At 44.0% G+C, this 22197-nt stretch overlaps 1 protein-coding gene across 1 annotated transcript in view; it reads left to right on the forward strand.

Moving 5' to 3' along the window:
• The window catches only part of LOC138666562 (zinc finger protein 585A-like), a 73877-nt gene that overhangs the window by 38739 nt on the left and 12941 nt on the right, over positions 1 to 22197 (forward strand). Inside the window, exons 13-18 of the mRNA XM_069754767.1 lie at positions 3051 to 3088; positions 14725 to 14874; positions 15004 to 15183; positions 15267 to 15390; positions 15470 to 15567; positions 18494 to 18584. Coding sequence (XP_069610868.1) covers positions 3051 to 3088; positions 14725 to 14874; positions 15004 to 15183; positions 15267 to 15390; positions 15470 to 15567; positions 18494 to 18584 — 681 coding nt within the window. The remainder of the gene's footprint in view (positions 1 to 3050; positions 3089 to 14724; positions 14875 to 15003; positions 15184 to 15266; positions 15391 to 15469; positions 15568 to 18493; positions 18585 to 22197) is intronic.

Below are 22197 nucleotides of genomic sequence, written 5' to 3' on the forward strand. Positions count from 1 at the left end.
AATTAGGCAACTTAATAAAAGCCATATATAATCCCATCTCACTTGTTTATTTTCACCAGGTAATCCAATATAACTGCACAAAATTTAGAAATAAACATTTCTGACATGCAAAAACAAAACAAAAATAAATTAGTGACCAATATAGCCACCTTTTTTTATGATGACACTCAACAGCCTTCCATCCGTAGATTCTGTCAGTTGCTTGATAAGCTTACGATCAACATTGCGTACAGCAGCCACCACAGCCTCCCAGACACTGTTCCGAGAGGTGTGCCGTTTTCCCTCCCTGTAGATCTCACATTTTATGAGGGACCACAGGTTCTCTTTCTTTTCTTTCAACGTTCTTTTTATTAAGTAAATGGTAACAAGAACAGGATAAATACAGTAGTTTCGAACATAGCTACAAAGGACTATATCAGTGTATGGATAGGATGTCAAAAAAGAAAAAAAAAAAAAAAAAAGAAATAGAGTCCACTTAAGGGAGCTATAACATCGGCTCCAACATCAGCTACGAGTCCAGGTGTTAGGAGAGTCGGTAATATCCTAAATTTGAATAATTTCCCTGGAATAACCATTTAGATTAATGATGAAATAATCAAGTTAATCGAGATCTTCAAAGAAGAGAACAACAAAGGGAGAAAGGGAGGGAAGGAAACAAAAAGAGGGGATAAGGGAGAGGATTGATGAGAAAAGACAGAAGGGAGGAGTGGGGTATTGGGGGGGGGAGAGGGGAAGCCCGGCGAAGGGTAAGCAAGAACATAAATAGTTTTAATTGTCAGGTCAGCTTGCAGAAGTTTCTAATATAAACTTAAGCCCCCGTCACACATAGCGAGATCGCTAGCGAGATCGCTGCTGAGTCACAAGTTTTGTGACGCAACAGCGACCTCAGTAGCGATCTCGCTATGTGTGACACGTAGCAGCGACCAGGCCCCTGCTGTGAGATCACTGGTCGTGTCGGAATGGCCTGGACCGTTTTTTGATCGTTGAGGTCCCGCTGGGTAGCACACATCGCTGTGTTTGACACCTTACCAACGACCTCGTTGACAGGACGTCCCATTGAATCGTCATGAAATAGCATCGTTGTACAGGTCGCTGCATCGCTGCTGCGTCGTTGGGGAGATCTCACTGTTTGACATCTCACCAGCGACCACATAGCGACGCAGCAACGATCCCTGACAGGTCGTATCGTTGTCGGGATCGCTTAAGCGTCGCTATGTGTGACGGGGCCTTTAGGGTTGGATCTAAATTGGATCCAGGGTTCCCATGTCTTGTGAAAGGAGAGTAATGATTCTTGTGTGTTGGCTACTAACTCAGCTGTGTGGAACAATAGATCAATTTTTTCCAGTACTTGTTTTTTGGAGGGGGTTTGGTTGACTTCCAACGAGTAGGAATTGGGTATCTACCAGCTGCTACAATGATATTAGCCATTTTGGAAGCTGAAGGATTCTCTGGCCATAGAGGTAGGTTAAGAAGAGCAGATTGAGGTTTCAACAGGGGGGGTCGTTTCAGGTCGTACACACACGGCTCCGCTCCGTACACCTCGTACACACACGGCTCCGCTCCGTACACCTCGTACACACACGGCTCCGCTCCGTACACCTCGTACACACACGGCTCCGCTCCGTACACCTCGTACACGGCTCTACTCCATACACCTTGTACACACACGGCTCCGCTCCGTACACCTCGTACACACACGGCTCTGCTCTGCACACCTCGTACACACGGCTACCTGGCTCCGCTCCGTACATCTCATACACACACGGCTACATGGCTCCGCTCCGTACACCTCATACACACGGCTCTGCTCCATACACCTCGTACACACACGTCTCTGCTCCGTACACCTCATACACACACGGCTCTGCTCCGTACACCTCGTACACACACGTGTCTGCTCCGTACACCTCATACACACACTGCTCTGCTCCGTACACCTCGTACACACACGTGTCTGCTCCGTACACCTCGTACACACACGGCTCCGCTCCATACACCTCGTACACACGTCTCTGCTCCGTACACCTCATACACACGCGGCTCCGCTCCGTACACCTCGTACACACGCGGCTCCCCTCGGTACACCTCGTACACACGCGGCTCCCCTCGGTACACCTCGTACACATATGGCTCCGCTCCATACACCTCGTACACACGTCTCTGCTCCGTACACCTCATACACACACGGTTCTGCTCCGTACACCTCGTACACACACGGCTCCGCTCCGTACACCTCGTACACGGCTCTACTCCATACACCTTGTACACACACGGCTCCGCTCCGTACACCTCGTACACACACGGCTCTGCTCTGCACACCTCGTACACACGGCTACCTGGCTCCGCTCCGTACATCTCATACACACACGGCTACATGGCTCCGCTCCGTACACCTCATACACACGGCTCTGCTCCATACACCTCGTACACACACGTCTCTGCTCCGTACACCTCATACACACACGGCTCTGCTCCGTACACCTCGTACACACACGTGTCTGCTCCGTACACCTCATACACACACTGCTCTGCTCCGTACACCTCGTACACACACGTGTCTGCTCCGTACACCTCGTACACACACGGCTCCGCTCCATACACCTCGTACACACGTCTCTGCTCCGTACACCTCATACACACGCGGCTCCGCTCCGTACACCTCGTACACACGCGGCTCCCCTCGGCACACCTCGTACACACGCGGCTCCCCTCGGTACACCTCGTACACATATGGCTCCGCTCCATACACCTCGTACACACGTCTCTGCTCCGTACACCTCATACACACACGGTTCTGCTCCGTACACCTCGTACACACGCGGCTCCCCTCGGTACACCTCGTACACATATGGCTCCGCTCCATACACCTCGTACACACACGGCTCTGCTACATCCACCCTGTAAACCCCTCCTGACCCCACACATAAACTTCCCCTCATCCAGCACCATGACAACCAGCACAGCAGAGTCCTGCATACACTGAGGCCTCTGATCATGTGACCCCTGACTCCTCCCCTCCTGTGACCTCATCACAGGTCCTGTGCGCACAGAACAGCCATATATGTGGAGTGCGGTTCTGCAGGTGGAGGTAGGTGCTGGAGATTCCCCATTACTCTTTTATGTTGACACTTTATAAGAATCATAACGTTTTAATCCTCTGCCTCTGATAGATGCATACCACCCAACTGTGAAAGACGGTAAGGAAACATGGATTCCTCACACAGTACAGTGCTGGTCTCTTACCCCCAACACAGTATAATGTTCCCCCAGTACCGCCATCCCCCCACACAGTATAATGTTCCCACAGTTCCACCATCCCCCCCCCACACAGTATAATGTTCCCACAGTACCACCATCCCCCATACACAGTATAATGTTCCCACAGTACCACCATCCCCCCCACACACAGTATAATGTTCCCCCAGTACCACCATCCCCCCACACAGTATAATGTTCCCACAGTTCCACCATCCCCCCCCACACAGTATAATGTTCCCACAGTACCACCATCCCCCATACACAGTATAATGTTCCCACAGTACCACCATCCCCCCCATACACAGTATAATGTTCCCACAGTACCACCATCCCCCATACACAGTATAATGTTCCCACAGTACCACCATCCCCCATACACAGTATAATGTTCCCACAGTTCCACCATCCCCCCCACACAGTATAATGTTCCCCCAGTACCGCCATCCCCCCCACACACAGTATAATGTTCCCCCAGTACCGCCATCCCCCCACACAGTATAATGTTCCCACAGTACCGCCATCCCCCACACACAGGATAATGTACCCACAGTACCGCCATCCCCCACACACAGTATAATGTTCCCACAGTACCGCCATCCCCCCACACACAGTATAATGTTCCCACAGTACCGCCATCCCCCACACACACAGTATAATGTTCCCACAGTACCGCCATCCCCCCAACACACAGTATAATGTTCCCCCAGTACCGCCATCCCCCACACACAGTATAATGTTCCCACAGTACTGCCATCCCCCCACACACAGTATAATGTTCCCACAGTACTGCCATCCCCCCACACACAGTATAATGTTCCCCCAGTACCGCCATCCCCCCACACACAGTATAATGTTCCCCCAGTACCGCCATCCCCCCACCCCCCCAAATACAGTATAATGTTCCCACAGTTCCGCCATCCCCCCCACACACAGTATGATGTTCCCACAGTACCACCATCCCCCCAGTACCGCCATCTCCCACAGTATAATGTTCCCCCAGTACCGCCATCCCCCACACACAGTATAATGTTCCCCAGTACTGCCATCCCCCCACACAGTATAATGTTAGGTGCTGGAGATTCCCCATTACTGAGTGTGGGGGGCAGTAACCCCTTCAGTGCTGACACTACTGTGCCCTCGGCCTCCCTTATCTCTAGTGCTGGGACCTTTCTCTTTCCTCCCATTTCTCTGTATTTTGTCGCCATTTTTGGCTCCATATAATGTAACTGATTTGCTTCTATTCATATATTTTTGTGGAATGGAAAAATGTCAGGAATTCCCTTGTTGTTCCTGTATAATTCCTGTGATACTGAATACATAGAGGTAATTTATTCATAGAATGGTAGAGTTGGGAGGAACCTCCAGGGTCATCGTGTCCAATCCCCTGCTCAATGCAGGAATCACTGAACCATCCCAGTCAGATGTCTGTCCAGCCTCTGTTTGAAGACTTCCATTGAAGGAGAACTCACCACCTCTCGTGGCAGCCTGTTCCACTCATTGATCACCTTCACTGTCAAAACGTTTTTTTCTAATATCTAATCTGTATCTTCTCCCATTCAGTTTCATCCCATTGCTTCACATGTTTCCATGAACAAATGAGAATAATGATGATCTCTCTATGCTGTGACAGCCCTTCACATATTTGTAGACAGCTGTTAAGTCTCCTCTTAGCCTTCTTTCTTGCAAGCTAGACATTCTCAGATCCTTTAACCCCTTCGAGACCCAGCCTGTTTTCACCTTTCTGACCCGGCCAATTTTTACAGTTCTGTTCTGACCACTGTCCCTTTATGAGGTAATAACTCTGGAACGCTTCAATGGATGCCACTGCTTCTGAGGTTATTTTCTCATGACATATAGTACTTTATGATAGCAGTAAAATTTCCTCGATATGACTTGCGGTTTTTGTGTAAAAAAATAGAAATTTGGCGAAAAGTTTGAAAATTTAGCAATTTTCCAAATTTTCATTTTCATGCCCTTAAATCAGTCATATTGCACAAAATCGTTAATAAATAACATTTTCCACATGTCTACATTACATCAGCACAATTTTGAAAGCAAATTTATTTTTTGTTAAGAAGCTATAAGGGTTAAAAGTTGACCCGCAATTTGTCATTTTTTCAACAAATTTTACAAAACCATTTTTTTTAGGGGCCACCTCACATTTGAAGTGAGTTTGGGGGTCAATATAATAGAAAATACTCAAAGGTGACACCTTTCTAAAAACTGCACCCCTCAAGGTGCACAAAATCACAATAAAGAAGTTTATTAACCATTCAGGTGCTTCACAGGATTTTTTGGAATGTTTAAAAATGAACATTAACTTTTTTTTTACAAAAAATTTACTTCAGATCCAATTTGTTTTATTTTACCAAGGGTAACAGGAGAAATTGGACCCCAAAAGTTGTTGTACAATTTGTCCTGAGTACACTGATACCCCATATGTGGGGGTAAACCACTGTTTGGGCGCATGGCAGAGCTCGGAAGGGAAGGAGCGCCGTTTGATGTTTTCAATGCAAAATTGGCTGGAATTGAGATCGGACGCCATGTCGCATTTGGAGAGCCCCTGATGTGCCTAAACAGTGGAAACCCCCTACAAGTGTCACCATTTTGGAAAGTAGACCCCGTAAGGAACTTATCTAGATGTGTTGTGAGCACTTTGAACCCCCAAGTGCTTCACAGAAGTTTATAATGTAGAGCCGTAAAAGTAAAAAATCAAATCTTTTTCACAAAAATGATATTTACGCCCCTAATTTTTCATTTTCCCAAGTGTAACAGGAGAAATTGGACCACAAAAGTTATTTTGCAATTTGTCCTGAGTACACTGATACCCCATATGTGGGGGTAAACCCCTGTTTGGGTGCATGGCAGAGCTCGGAAGGAAAGGAGCACGTTTTGACTTTTTCAACGTAGAATTGGCTAGAATTGAGATCAGATGCCATGTCGCGTTTGGAGAGCCCCCGATGTGCCTAAACAGTGGAAACCCCCCACAATTGACACCATTTTGGAAAGTAGGCCCCCTAAGGAACTCATCTAGATGTGTGTTGAGCATTTTGAACCCCAAAGTGCTTCACAGAAATTTTAATGTAGAGCCGTGAAAATAAAACCTTTTTTTCCCACAAAAGTGATTTTTTTAGCCCCCAATTTTGTTATTTTCCCAAGGGTAACAGGAGAAATTGCACCACAAAAGTTGTTGCACAAGTTGTCCTGAGTACGCTGATACCCCATATGTGTGGCCAACCACAGTTTGGGCTCATGGCAGAGCTCGGAAGAGAAAGAGCGCCGTTTTGGAATGCAGACTTTGATGGAATAGTCTGCGGGCATCACGTTGCATTTGCAGAGCCCCTGATGTACCTAAACAGTAGAAACCCCCCAAAGTGACCCCATTTTGGAAACTAGACCCCCCATGGAACTTATCTAGATGTGTTGTGAGAACTTTGAACATACAAGTGTTTCACTAAAGTTTATAACGTAGAGCCGTGAAAATAAAAAAAATCTTTTTTCCCCCACAAAAATGATTTTTTAGCCCCCAAATTTTTATTTTCCCAAGGGTAAGAGTACGATGATACCCCATATGTGGGGGTAAACCACCGTTTGGGCGCATGGCAGAGCTCAGAAGGGAAGGAGCACCGCTTTACTTTTTCAATGCAGAATTGGCTGGAGTTGAGATCGGACACCATGTTACGTTTGGCGACCCCCCTGATGTGCCTAAACAGTGGAAACCCACAATTCTAACTCTAACCCTACCCCACCACACCTCTAACCCTAGTCCCAACCATAACCCTAACCCAAACAGACCCCTAACCCTAATCCCAACCTTAACCACAACCCTAACCCCAACACACCCCTAACCCTAATCTCAACCCTAACCATAACCCTAATCACATCCCTAACCCTGACACACCCCTAACCTAATCCCAACCCTAACCCTAATTCCAACCGTAAATGTAATCCAAACCCTAACTTTAGCCCCAACCCTATCCCTAACTTTAGCCCCAACCCTAACAGTAACTTTAGCCCCAACCTTAACCCTAACTTTAGCCCTAAACCTAGCCCTAACCCTAATCGGAAAATTAAAATAAATACATTTTTTTATTTTATTATTTTTCCCTAACTAAGGGGTTGATAATGGGGGGGGGGGGGGGTTGATTTACTATTTATAGCGGGTTTTTATATTTGGCAGCTGTCGCTCACTAAAAGACTCTTTATTTCAAAAAATAGTTTTTGCATCACCAAAAGCTATAATTTTTCTATATTTTGGCCCACAGGGTCATGTGAGGTCTTGTTTTTTGCGGGACAAGTTGACGTTTTTATTGGTATCATTTTCGGGCACATGACATTTTTTGATCGCTTTTTATTCCGATTCTTGTGAGGCAGAATGAACAAAAACCAGCAATTCATGAATTTTTTTTTTTTGGGGGGGGCGGGGCGTTTATACTGTTCCACGTGTGGTAAAATTGATAAAGCAGTTCTATTCTTCGGGTCAGTACGATTACAGCGATACCTCATTTATATCTTTTTTTTAATGTTTTGGCGCTTTTATACAATAAAAAGTATTTTATAGAAAAAATAATTATTTTTGTATCGCTTTATTCTGAGAGCTATAACTTTTTTATTTGTTTGCTAATGACGCTGGGTGACAGCTTATTTTTTGCGGGACAAGATGACTTTTTCAGCAGTACCTTTTTTTTATATCTGTCTTTTTGAACTTGTATTATTCCACTTTTTGTTCGGCGGTATGATGATAAAGCATTGTTTTTTTGCCTTGTTTTTTTTTTTTTTTTTTTTTTTAATGGTGTTCACTGTTATGACCTGGTGGTTAGGAGCACCCGGAATGACCTGATGGTTAAACTCACACAGGACAAGCTCTGGGAAGTGGGAGCCCTGCCGTCCGCAACCCCTAATCCTATCACACAACTAGAAATAGCCGTGGAGCGTACCTAACACGACCTAGACGCCTCTTCACAGCCTAAGAGCTAACTAGCCCTAAAAATAGAAAATAAAGCCTACCTTGCCTCACAGAAATTCCCCAAAGGAAAAGGCAGCCCCCCACATATATTGACTGTGAGATAAGATGAAAGTCACAAACACAGAAATGAAACAGGTTTTAGCAAAGGGAGGCCAGACTTACTAAACAGACTGAGGATAGGAAAGGTATCTTTGCGGTCAGCACAAAACCCTACAAAAAGACCACGCAGAGTGTGCAAAAAGACCTCCGCACCGACTCACGGTGCGGAGGTGCCACTCTGCATCCCTGAGCTTCCAGCTGGCAGGGCAAGATCATGATAGCCTGCTGGACAAGGAAACAATGAACAAATAAATAACTAGCAGGAACTTAGCTTCTGCTGGAGTAGACAGGTCACCAGAAAGATCCAAGAGCGAACTGAACCAGTACAAGAACATTGACAGCTGGCATGGAGTAACGATCTGAGTGGAGTTAAATAGAACAGCCAGCCAAAGAATAAACTACGTCACCTGTGGAAGGAACCTCAGAAGCAGCAGCTCCACTCATAGCCACCAGAGGGAGTCCATGGACAGAACTCGCCGAAGTACCATTCATGACCACAGGAGGGAGTTCGATAACAGAATTCACAACAGTTCACTAAAGGGGTTAACTAGTGGGACAGTTTTATAGGTCGGGTTGTTACGGACACGGCGATACCAAATATGTGTACTTTTATTGTTTTTTATTATGATTTACATAAATGGATTTATTGTTAAAATATTTATTTGGGGATTTTTTTCAAAATATTTTTACACATCATATTTTTTTATTTTTTTAAACTTTATAACATTGTCCCAGGTTGGGACATCACTATATAAAGTCAGATCGCTGATCTGACACTTTGCATATCACTGTGTCAGATCAGCGCAGTACTAGTACGGCGGAGGTCGGGAAGGGGTTAACCACTTAACGACCGCAGATATGCCTTTTAACAGCACCAGAAGGGTACTTGTTATGATCTGGTGGTTTAGGAACAACATGAGACAAGCTCTGAAGGAGGTGGTATCTGTACTGACCGCAAACCCTGAACCTAGCAGCGCAACTAAAAATAGCCGTGGGAGGTACCTGACGCTCCCTAGACCCCTCGGCACAGCCTAAGATCTAACTTCCCCTAAAGATGGAATCAGGAAACCTATCTTGCCTCAGAGAAAATCCCCAAAGGAAAGATAGCCCCCCACAAATATTGACGGTGAGAGGAGGGGAAAATAACATACGCAGAAATGAAATCAGATTTTAGCATAGGAGGCCAGTCTAGCTTGATAGATAGGACAGGAAAGGATACTGTGCGGTCAGTATAAAAACTACAAAACAATCCACACAGAGTTTACAAAATCTCCACACCTGACTAAAGGTGTGGAGGGTAAATCTGCTTCCCAGAGCTTCCAGCTAACAGAAAAAATCCATACTGACAAGCTGGACAAATATAGAATGCACAGAACAATAAGTCCACAACATGTGGACTGAAATGAGCAAAGCCAGAACTTATCTTTGCAGAACTGGTCAGGAAATCAGGAGATTCCAAGCAGAGATGTAAATCCAGCCAGGAACATTGACAAGTGGCGCAGGCTGAAGAAAGAGCCAGACTTAAATAGCGGACAATAAGTGGAGGCAGCTGATGACAGCTAACTCCAAGGAGCAGCCATACCACTAGAAACCACAAGAGGGAGCCCAAGAGCAGAACTCACAAAAGTGCCACTTACAACCACCGGAGGGAGCCCAAGAGCGGAATTCACAACAGGTACTTATGCCTCAGTGCCGCTTTTTAACGGTGCTGAGAAATAAAGGTATTGCACCCCCCAGTGTCTGAAAATCTCTGGAGTATCGGCTACCGGGGGTAGCTGAGACCCCGGAGTACATGATTCCATGATTCAGATCGGTCTTTATTGTCTACCGCCAAAAAATTTAAAAGTCCTATTTTCCATTTACTTCTCTCTTTTTCTGATATGATCTAGCATACGTGAGGAGAGAGAATTGGGTCCCCCGAGCCCTCCTGTCACCTCCAACATCCCCTGCTCCCTCCGGCTCTGTCTCCCGGCCCTCGGTATCTTCTTCCAGGAAGAAAATGGCGGACGCATGCGCAGTGCACCCACCGAGATCTGCCGGCCGGCAACAATAGGAGATATTTCCTATTGGTTTAATTTGATCACTGTGATAGACCCTATCACAGTGATCAAAATAAAAATAGTAAATCAAACCCCCTTTTATCACCCCCTTAGGTAAAAAAAAATGTATTTTTTTTCTGTTGGGGTTAGGGTTAGACCTGAGGTTAGGGTTGGATCTAGAATTAGGGTTGGGGTTAGGGTTGTGGTTAGTGTTATGGTTGGGATAAAGGTTAGTGGTGTGTTGAGGTTGGGGTTAGAGCTGTGTTAGGGGTGAAGTTAGAATTGGGGGGTTTCCACTGTTAGTTACTGTTTAGGTAAATCAGGCGGTCTCCAAACACAACATGGTGCCTATCCCATTCCTTCTGAGCCCTGCCATGCATCCAAACAGTGGCTTTCCCCCATATATGGGGAATTGGCATACTCAGGAGAAATTTCACAACATATTTTGTGGTCCATTTTCTCCTGATACCGAAAATAAAAAAAGTTTGATTCCAAAGTAAATTTTTGGTGAAAAAAGTAAAATCTTAATTTTTTCCTTCCACATTCCTTTAGTTCTCATGAAGCACCTGAAGGGATAATAAGCTTCTTGAATGTGGTTTTGCGCACCTTCAGAGGTGAAATTTTTAGAATGGTTTCATGTTTGAGTATTTTCTATTATATTGACCCCCAAACTCACTTCAAATGTGAGGTGGTCCCTAAAAAAATGGTTTTGTAAATTTTGTTGTAAAAATTCGAAATCGCTAGTCAACTTTTAACCCTTATCACGTCCTAACAAAAAAAAGTTTCCAAGATTGTGCTGATATAAAGTAGACATGCGGGAAATGTTATTTATTAAATATTTTGTGCGGTGCAATATGACTCTCTGATTTAAGGGCACAAAAATTAAAAGTTTGAAAATTGCTAAATTTTCTAAATTTTTGCCAAATTTCTGTTTTTTTTCATATCGATTAAATGTTACCACTAACATGAATTTGCCACGAAAAATCAGTCTCGCAATCAGTGGGACCTGTTGAGGCGTTCCAGAGTTATAACCTCATAAAATTATAGTGGTCAGAGTTGTAAAAATTGGCTTGGTCATTAAGTACAAAATTGGTTCTGTGAATAAGTGGCTAACCGTTCCTCATAGGACATACTTAGTAGTCCGCTCACCATCCTGGTAGCTCTTCTCTGAATTTGCTCCAGTTTTTCAATGTCTTTTTTAAAATGTGATGCCCAGAACTGTACATAGTATTCTAGATGAGACCCGACCAAGGAGAGGAGTAGAGGGGGATAATTACTTCACGTGATCTAGACCTATGTTTTTCTTTTTCTTTGCTGCTGCTACATAACACTGTTGACTTGTGTGCAGTCTGTGATTCATTAGTATACCTAAGTCTTTTTCACACTTGCTGTTGCTTAGCACTATTCCTCCCATTCTATATAGGCTTTTTTCATTTTTCTTACCCAGATGTAGGATTTGCATTTCTCCCTGCTAAAAACTATTGTTAGCTGCCCACAGTTTCAGTTTGTTTAGATGTTTTTGAGTCCTCTCTCTCTTCTCTTGTATTGGCTATCCCTCCTCTTTGTGTAATCAGCAAATTTATCATATGACTTTTCCACAATATCAGCACATGTCCTGGGAATAAAAAGCTTTTATCTCGTTTCTCTGTTAGAGGTGGAGTTATTATTTTTCTATGACAATAACTGACATCCTGGGATCACATACTGAGATGCTGATACCCTGTGTGACCACCGAGATGAGACAGTTGCTATTAATTGCAGCATCTAATCAGTTAATCAGCCCTAACAATCAGCGTGATGTGATAGAACCTCCTGATGTGCACACTGCCTCCGCTCAGCATCGGGACGTACAGTAACGATAAGGTTCAGAGTAGGACTAAAGGGATTTTCCAACTATCGTTAGAATATAAATCATCATTGGGGCCTTCGACCACTACAGCGGGAATCCTGAGGCTTTCATCGTTCCTCTTGTTTCTCCTACTTCACAAATAGAGGAGTGATGATCACACATCTTGTTACATCCTTGTCTGCACCTGCTCCTACAACATCTATGTCTGTTGTTTGGCGGTGACATAATTGCACTGTGGTGGCACTCGGTCACACAAGTGCCATCCAACCAAGTGCATTGTTGTGGCTGAGACTTTTGGTGATTTTCTGGTGACTACAGTGGCTAATGCATAGCACCTTGATGTCTCTAACATATACATACACATTATATATATATATATATATATATATATATATATATATATATATATATATATATATATACAGTGGGGCAAAAAAGTATTTAGTCAGTCAGCAATAGTGCAAGTTCCACCACTTAAAAAGATGAGAGGCGTCTGTAATTTACATCATAGGTAGACCTCAACTATGGGAGACAAACTGAGAAAAAAAAATCCAGAAAATCACATTGTCTGTTTTTTTAACATTTTATTTGCATATTATGGTGGAAAATAAGTATTTGGTCAGAAACAAAATTTCATTTCAATACTTTGTAATATATCCTTTGTTGGCAATGACAGAGGTCAAATGTTTTCTGTAAGTCTTCACAAGGTTGCCACACACTGTTGTTGGTATGTTGGCCCATTCCTCCATGCAGATCTCCTCTAGAGCAGTGATGTTTTTGGCTTTTCGCTTGGCAACACGGACTTTCAACTCCCTCCAAAGGTTTTCTATAGGGTTGAGATCTGGAGACTGGCTAGGCCACTCCAGGACCTTGAAATGCTTCTTACGAAGCCACTCCTTCATTGCCCTGGCGGTGTGCTTTGGATCATTGTCATGTTGAAAGACCCAGCCACGTTTCATCTTCAATGCCCTTGCTGATGGAAGGAGGTTTGCACTCAAAATCTCACGATACATGACCCCATTCATTCTTTCATGTACCCGGATCAGTCGTCCTGGCCCCTTTGCAGAGAAACAGCCCCAAAGCATGATGTTTCCACCACCATGCTTTACAGTAGGTATGGTGTTTGATGGATGCAACTCAGTATTCTTTTTCCTCCAAACACGACAAGTTGTGTTTCTACCAAACAGTTCCAGTTTGGTTTCATCAGACCATAGAACATTCTCCCAAAACTCCTCTGGATCATCCAAATGCTCTCTAGCAAACTTCAGACGGGCCCGGACATGTACTGGCTTAAGCAGTGGGACACGTCTGGCACTGCAGAATCTGAGTCCATGGTGGCGTAGTGTGTTACTTATGGTAGACCTTGTTACATTGGTCCCAGCTCTCTGCAGTTCATTCACTAGGTCCCCCCGCGTGGTTCTGGGATTTTTGCTCACCGTTCTTGTGATCATTCTGACCCCACGGGGTGGGATTTTGCGTGGAGCCCCAGATCGAGGGAGATTATCAGTGGTCTTGTATGTCTTCCATTTTCTAATTATTGCTCCCACTGTTGATTTCTTCTCTCCAAGCTGGTTGGCTATTGCAGATTCAGTCTTCCCAGCCTGGTGCAGGGCTACAATTTTGTTTCTGGTGTCCTTTGACCGCTCTTTGGTCTTCACCATAGTGGAGTTTGGAGTCAGACTGTTTGAGGTTGTGCACAGGTGTCTTTTTATACTGATAACAAGTTTAAACAGGTGCCATTACTACAGGTAATGAGTGGAGGAAAGAGGAGACTCTTAAAGAAGAAGTTACAGGTCTGTGAGAGCCAGAAATCTTGATTGTTTGTTTTTGACCAAATACTTATTTTCCACCATAATATGCAAATAAAATGTTAAAAAAACAGACAATGTGATTTTCTGGATTTTTTTTTCTCAGTTTGTCTCCCATAGTTGAGGTCTACCTATGATGTAAATTACAGACGCCTCTCATCTTTTTGAGTGGTGGAACTTGCACTATTGCTGACTGACTAAATACTTTTTTGCCCCACTGTATATAGTATGTATATATATATACATATCTCGTAAATAAAAAAAAAAGACTGACTCTCTTTCAAATAGAAAACTGTCGTGTACAGGTGCATACTAAGAGTAGAGATCACTATTAGTGATGAGCGAGTGTACTTGTTGCTTGGGTTTTCCCGAGCACGCTCGGGTGACCTCCGATTATTTGTTAGTGTTCGGAGATTTAGTTTTCATCGCGGCAGCTGAATGATTTACAGCTATTAGCCAGGCTGAGTACATGTGGGGGTTGTCTGGTTTCTAAGTAATCCCCACATGTAATCAAGCTGGCTAATAGCTGTAAATCATGCTACTGAGGTGATGAAAAATTAATCTCCGAGCAGTCGTAAATACTCGGAGACCACCCGAGTGTGCTTGGGAAAACCCGAGCAACGAGTACACTCGCTCATCACTAATCTCCAGTAATTATATTAGTACATTTATGATGTTACATCGGCTCATCTTCACCCCATTCAGGTATCTACCATATTGGATCCTCTCAGTGGAAATTTTATATATAAGAGAATATTTCTAATTGACTCTTCAAGTATGGATAACGACAGGAACAAGATGGTGGAGAGAATATTACACCTCACCGTCGAGATCCTCTTCCATCTTACTGGAGAGGTGAGAGATTCTGATGATGTCACATTACACCTTTCTTCTCTATGGAAATAACGGATGGACAAAACTGGAGAGGTGAGGACTCTGGAAATGTCTGTAGTGAGATCTATTATTGTGTCTCTACATAACCAGGATTACATAGTAGTGAAGAAGACCTCTAGTGAACGCTGTCAGGACCCTGTGTTTGAGGGATGGGGAATACCTCTGAACCCAATCAAAAAGCCTCCACATAAGCCCCTGATACATGAGGACATCAATGACCAGAAGATCCTAGAACTCACCTACAAGATGATTGAGCTGCTGACTGGAGAGGTGACACGGCTGGGAATGCTGGGACATTATACAGTAATGCTATGAAGGTATCGGGATGATGACGGTATCATTGTATGTGTCAGGTTCTTATAAGGTGTCAGGATATCTCCATCTATTTCTCCATGGAGGAGTGGGAGTATTTAGAAGGACACAGAGATCTGTACAAGTACGTGATGATGGAGAATGCCCAGCCTCTCACATCACCAGGTAATAGGACTAAATACACACGGCCTATAATTACCTGTATGTAAAGAATGAATTCAGTCCCTGTATGTGTTTCCTCCAGTTCTATCCAGTAAGAAGACAACACCAGAGAGATGTCCCCGTCCTCTTCTCCCACAGGAATGTAAACAAGAAGATCCCAATGTTCCTCAGGATCATCAGGTAGATGGAGAGACTGTGTCATTAGATCCCCCCTATGATGTGTAGATGGCTGTAAAGGTCTTGTGCTCAATCTAGTTTCATCCACCAGTAGCAAACCTGGGAATCCACCATCCACAGGAATTAAGGTAAGTATACTTAACATTATTTTACTGGTGACCATTAACATAGTAACATAGTAAGGCCGAAAAAAGACATTTGTCCATCCAGTTCAGCCTATATTCCATCATAATAAATCCCCAGATCTACGTCCTTCTACAGAACCTAATAATTGTATGATACAATAATGTTCTGCTCCAGGAAGACATCCAGGCCTCTCTTGAACCCCTCGACTGAGTTCGCCATCACCACCTCCTCAGGCAAGCAATTCCAGATTCTCACTGCCCTAACAGTAAAGAATCATCTTCTATGTTGGTGGAAAAACCTTCTCTCCTCCAGACGCAAAGAATGCCCCCTTGTGCCCGTCACCTTCCTTGGTATAAACAGATCCTCAGCGAGATATTTGTATTGTCCCCTTATATACTTATACATGGTTATTAGATCGCCCCTCAGTCGCCTTTTTTCTAGACTAAATAATCCTAATCTATCTGGGTATTGTAGTTCTCCCATCCCCTTTATTAATTTTGTTGCCCTCCTTTGTACTCTCTCTAATTCCATTATATCCTTCCTGAGCACCGGTACCCAAAACTGGACACAGTATTCCATGTGCGGTCTAACTAGGGATTTGTACAGAGGCAGAATAATGCTCTCATCATGTGTATCCAGACCTCTTTTAGGCTACGTTCACATTAGCGTTTTGCGTGTTTGCGTCGGGCGATGCAGCGGCGACGCATGCGTCATGCGCCCCTATATTTAACATGGGGGACGCATGGACATGCGTTGTGCTGCGTTGTGCGACGCATGCGGTTTTTTTTTGCCGCTAGCTTGGGGGCGCAGAAAACGCAACAAGTTGCATTTTTCTTGCGTCCAAATTTCGGCAAAAAAGGACGCATGCGTCGCAAAACGCAGCGTTTTTGGTGCGTTTTTATTTGCGTTGTGCGTTGCGTCGCCGACGCAGCGGCGCACAACGCAAATGTGAACGTAACCTTAATGCACCCATGATCCTGTTTGCCTTGGCAGCTGCTGCCTGGCACTGGCTGCTCCAGGTAAGTTTATCATTAACTAGGATCCCCAAGTCCTTCTCCCTGTCAGATTTACCCAGTGGTTTCCCGTTCAGTGTGTAATGGTGATATTGATTCCTTCTTCCCATGTGTATAACCTTACATTTATCATTGTTAAACCTCATCTGCCACCTTTCAGCCCAAGTTTCCAACTTATCCAGATCCATCTGTAGCAGAATACTATCTTCTCTTGTATTAACTGCTTTACATAGTCTTGTATCATCTGCAAATATCGATATTTTACTGTGTAAACCTTCTACCAGATCATTAATGAATATGTTGAAGAGAACAGGTCCCAATACCGACCCCTGCGGTACCCCACTGGTCACAGCGACCCAGTTAGAGACTGTACCATTTATAACCACCCTCTGCTTTCTATCACTAAGCCAGTTACTAACCCATTTACACACATTTTCACCCAGACCAAGCATTCTCATTTTGTGTACCAACCTCTTGTGCGGCACGGTATCAAATGCTTTGGAAAAATCGAGATATACCACGTCCAATGACTCACCGTGGTCCAGCCTATAGCTTACCTCTTCATAAAAACTGATTAGATTGGTTTGACAGGAGCGATTTCTCATACACCCATAAGGCCTCTTTCACACTTCAGTTATTTGGCATCAGTCACTACCGACATAGTGACGGATTGACGGATCCGTCACAATTGTTGTAAAAACGGTTCTAACGGATCCGTTTTTTTGACGGATCCGTTACTTGGGGATTGTCTGGGAAAAGTATCTTCTTTTTGGAGCATGCGCAATTGAAAAAACGGATTGGGGCGACGGATCCGCCGAAAAAACGGTTGCGGCGGATCCGTCACCCATAGGCGCCCATTCTATGGAACGGCGGACACGACGGATCCGTCGCGATCCGCCATTTCGGCGTTGACAAAAAACGTTTCAATGTCCGTCTATTTTCAGAAAACGTCCGCCAAATTTCGACGGATACGTCGCATGGCGGATGGAACGGACGACCATCCGTCACAATCCGTCACTAATGCAAGTCTATGGGAAAATAACGGATCCGTCAAAAAAAATTGACTGATCCGTTATTTGAGGAAAATGGCGGTTTTAGACTGACGCCAAATAACTGAAGTGTGAAAGAGGCCTTAAGGGAGTAAAAACAACTGACAGCTTATTGTGTCCATAATCCAGTGTTTACTAGGAGAGTAAGCTGGAAAAAAAACAGTGAAAAGACGGGAACACTCCATGAAATTAATGATCACTAATGAGAAAGGAGAGAAAACCTTTGCACGAAAGACAAATGCTGTCACTAGAATGGAATTGTAAATATAGCAAGAAAGTGATATATGAATATCTGAAGCGATGTGAAATTAGCAAGAGAGTTTGCTCTCCTATAAACTGTAAAACACTGGATTATAGGCATATTAAGCTGTTAGTGCTAAGAGCTGTTGCTTGAAACTCGTAGACACGTGTTTCCTACCGTCCATACTGTATATCTTTTTTTTTAATTTTTACTCCCTTGTTTTTAATGGTCGCCAATAAAATAATATTTTGACATACTTACCTTATTTCCTGCGGATGACAGCTTTCCCTGTTCACTGCTATGCTCTCCACCCAGAAGCCTGTCTGGAGTCTCCATGCACCGCACCTTATATCGCTTGGTGAGCTGATATAACTCCTTTTTTTTTCACTTAATTATATGTTTTATACTTCTATGATGAGAGTGGTGGAGATGGCAGGAATAGAGCTAATCATAGATGGGACTTCTCCGTCGGTCTGTGACTTTTACAATATTTGTTTCAGGGTGAAGATCTGACCCATATTGATGCTACAGAGACATATGTGAGGGGTGATGAGCGGTGTAAAGAAGAGATTCCTACAAATGACTACCCAGGTGAGTAGTAACCATTAACCCCTTCATGACCCAGCCTATTTTGACCTTAATGACCTGGCCGTTTTTTGCAATTCTGACCAGTGTCCCATTATGAGGTAATAACTCAGGAACGCTTCAACGGATCCTAGCGGTTCTGAGATTGTTTTTTCGTGACATATTTGGCTTCATGATAGTGGTAAATTTAGGTCAATAAATTCTGTGTTTATTTGTGATAAAAATGGAAATTTGGCGAAAATTTTGAAAATTTCGCAATTTTCACATTTTTAATTTTTATTCTGTTATGTGACACAAAATAGTTAATAAATAACATTTCCCACACGTCTACTTTACATCAGCACAATTTTGGAAACAAAATTTTTTTTTGCTAGGAAGTTATAAGGGTTAAAATTTGACCAGCGATTTCTCATTTTTACAATGAAATTTACAAAACCATTTTTTTAGGGACCACCTCACATTTGAAGTCAGTTTGAGGGGTCTATATGGTTGAAAATACCCAAAAGTGACACCATTCTAAAAACTGCACCCCACAAGGTGCACAAAACCACATTCAAGAAGTTTATTAACCCTTCAGGTGCTTCACAGCAGCAGAAGCAACATGGAAGGAAAAAATGAACATTTAACTTTTTAGTAACAAAAATGATCTTTTAGAAACAATTTTTTTATTTTCCCAATGGTAACAGGAGAAACTGAACCACGAAAGATGTTGTCCAATTTGTCCTGAGTACGCTGGTACCTCATATGTGGGGGTAAACCACTGTTTGGGCGCACGGCAGGGCTTGGAAGGGAAGGAGCGCCATTTGACTTTTTGAATGAAAAATTGGCTCCACTCTTTAGCGGACACCATGTCATGTTTGGAGAGCCCCCGTGTGCCTAAAAATTGGAGCTCCCCCACAAGTGACCCCATTTTGGAAACTAGACGCCCCAAGGAACTTATCTAGATGCATAGTGAGCACTTTAAACCCCCAGGTGCTTCACAAATTGATCCGTAAAAATGAAAAAGTACTTTTTTTCACACAAAAATTCTTTTAGCCTCAATTTTTTCATTTTCACATGGGCAACAGGATAAAATGGATCCTAAAATTTGTTGGGCAATTTCTCCTGAGTACGCTGATACCTCATATGTGGGGGTAAACCACTGTTTGGGCACACGGCAGGGCTCGGAAAGGAAGGCGCGCCATTTGACTTTTTGAATGGAAAATTAGCTCCAATTGTTAGCGGACACTATGTCGCGTTTGGAGAGCCCCTGTGTGCCTAAACATTGGAGCTCCCCCACAAGTGACCCCATTTTGGAAACTAGACCCCCCAAGGAACTTATCTAGATGCATATTGAGCACTTTAAACCCCCAGGTGCTTCACAGAAGTTTATAACGCAGAGCCATGAAAATAAAAAATCATTTTTCTTTCCTCAAAAATGATTTTTTAGCCTGGAATTTCCTATTTTGCCAAGGGTAATAGGAGAAATTGGACCCCAAATGTTGTTGTCCAGTTTGTCCTGAGTACGCGGATACCCCATATGTGGGGGTAAACCACTGTTTGGGTGCACGGCAGGGCTCGGAAGGGAAGGCATGCCATTTGGCTTTTTAAATGGAAAATTAGCTCCAATCATAAGCGGACACCATTTCGCGTTTGGAGAGCCCCTGTGTGCCTAAACATTGGAGATCCCCACAAATGACCCCATTTTGGAAACTACACCCCCAAAGGAACTAATCTAGATGTGTGGTGAGCACTTTGAACCCCCAAGTGTTTCACAGAAGTTTATAACGCAGAGCCATGAAAATAAAAAACATTTTTTCTTTTCTCAAAAATGATTTTTTAGCCCGCAATTTTTTATTTTCCCAAGGGTAACAGGAGACATTTGACCCCAAAAGTTGTTGTCCAGTTTCTCCTGAGTACGCTGATACCCCATGTGTGGGGGTAAACCACTGTTTGGGCACTTGCCGGGGCTCGGAAGTGAAGTAGTGACGTTTTGAAATGCAGACTTTTGGAATGCTCTGCGGGCGTCACGTTGCGTTTGCAGAGCCCCTGATGTGGCTAAACAGTAGAAACCCCCCACAAGTGACCCCATTGTGGAAACTAGACCCCAAAAGGAACTTATCTAGATGTGTGGTGAGCACTTTGAACCCCCAAGTGCTTCACAGGAGTTTATAACGCAGAGCCGTGAAATTAATAAGTACGTTTTCTTTCCTCAAAAATAATTTTTTAGCCCAGAATTTTTTAATTTTCACAAGGGTAACAGGAGAAATTTGACCCCAATATTTGTTGTCCAGTTTCTCCTGAGTACGCTGATACCTCATGTGTGGGGGTAAACCACTGTTTGGGCGCACGTCGGGGCTCAGAAGGGAAGTAGTGACTTTTGAAATGCAGACTTAGATGGAATACTCTGCGGGCGTCACGTTGCGTTTGCAGAGCCCCTGGTGTGCCTAAACAGTAGAAACCCCCCACAAGTGACCCCATTTTGGAAACTAGACCCCCCCAAGGAACTTATCTAGATATGTGGTGAGCACTTTGAACTTCCAAGTGCTTCACAGACGTTTACAACGCAGAGCCGTGAAAATTAAAAAATCATTTTTCTTTCCTCAAAAATGATGTTTTAGGAAGCAATTTTTTATTTTCACAAGGGTAACAGGAGAAATTGGACCCCAGTTATTGTTGCGCAGTTTGTCCTGAGTATGCTGATACCCCATATGTGGGGGTAAACCACTGTTTGGGAACACGTCGGGGCTCGGAAGTGAGGGAGCACAATTTGACTTTTTGAATACAAGATTGGCTGGAATCAATGGTGGCGCCATGTTGCGTTTGGAGACCCCTGATGTGCCTAAACAGTGGAAACCCCTCAATTCTACCTCCAACACTAACCCCAACACACCCCTAACCCTAATCCCAACTGTAGCCATAACCCTAATCACAGCCCTAACCCCAACACACCCGTAACCCTAATCACACCCCTAACCACAACCCTAATTCCAACCCTAATCCTAAGGCTATGTGCCCACGTTGCGTATTCGTGTGAGATTTTTCAGCACCATTTTTGAAAAATCCGCGGGTAAAAGGCACTGCGTTTTACCTGCAGATTTACAGCGGATTTCCAGTGTTTTTTGTGCGGATTTCACCTGCGGATTCCTATTGAGGAACAGGTGTAAAACGCTGCGGAATCCGCACAAAGAATTGACATGCTGCGGAAATTACAACGCAGCGTTTCCGCACAGTATTTTCTGCACCATGGGCACAGCGGATTTGGTTTTCCATAGGTTTACATGGTACTGTAAACCTGATGGAACACTGCTGCGAATCCGCAGCGGCCAATCCACTGCGGATCCGCAGCCAAATCCGCACCGTGTGCACATAGCCTAATTCTAAAGGTATGTGCACACGCTGTGGAAAACGCTGCGGATCCGCAGCAGTTACCCATGAGTTTACATTTCAATGTAAACCTATGGGAAACAAAAATCGCTGTACACATGCTGCAGAAAAACTGCACGGAAACACAGCGGTTTACATTCCGCAGCATGTCACTTCTTTCTGCGGATTCCGCAGCGGTTTTACAACTGCTCCAATAGAAAATCGCAGTTGTAAAACCGCAGTGAAATGCGCAGAAAAACCGCGGTAAATCCGC

The sequence above is a fragment of the Ranitomeya imitator genome, chromosome 2 (assembly GCF_032444005.1).
Source record: "Ranitomeya imitator isolate aRanImi1 chromosome 2, aRanImi1.pri, whole genome shotgun sequence".
Lineage (NCBI taxonomy): Eukaryota > Metazoa > Chordata > Amphibia > Anura > Dendrobatidae > Ranitomeya > Ranitomeya imitator.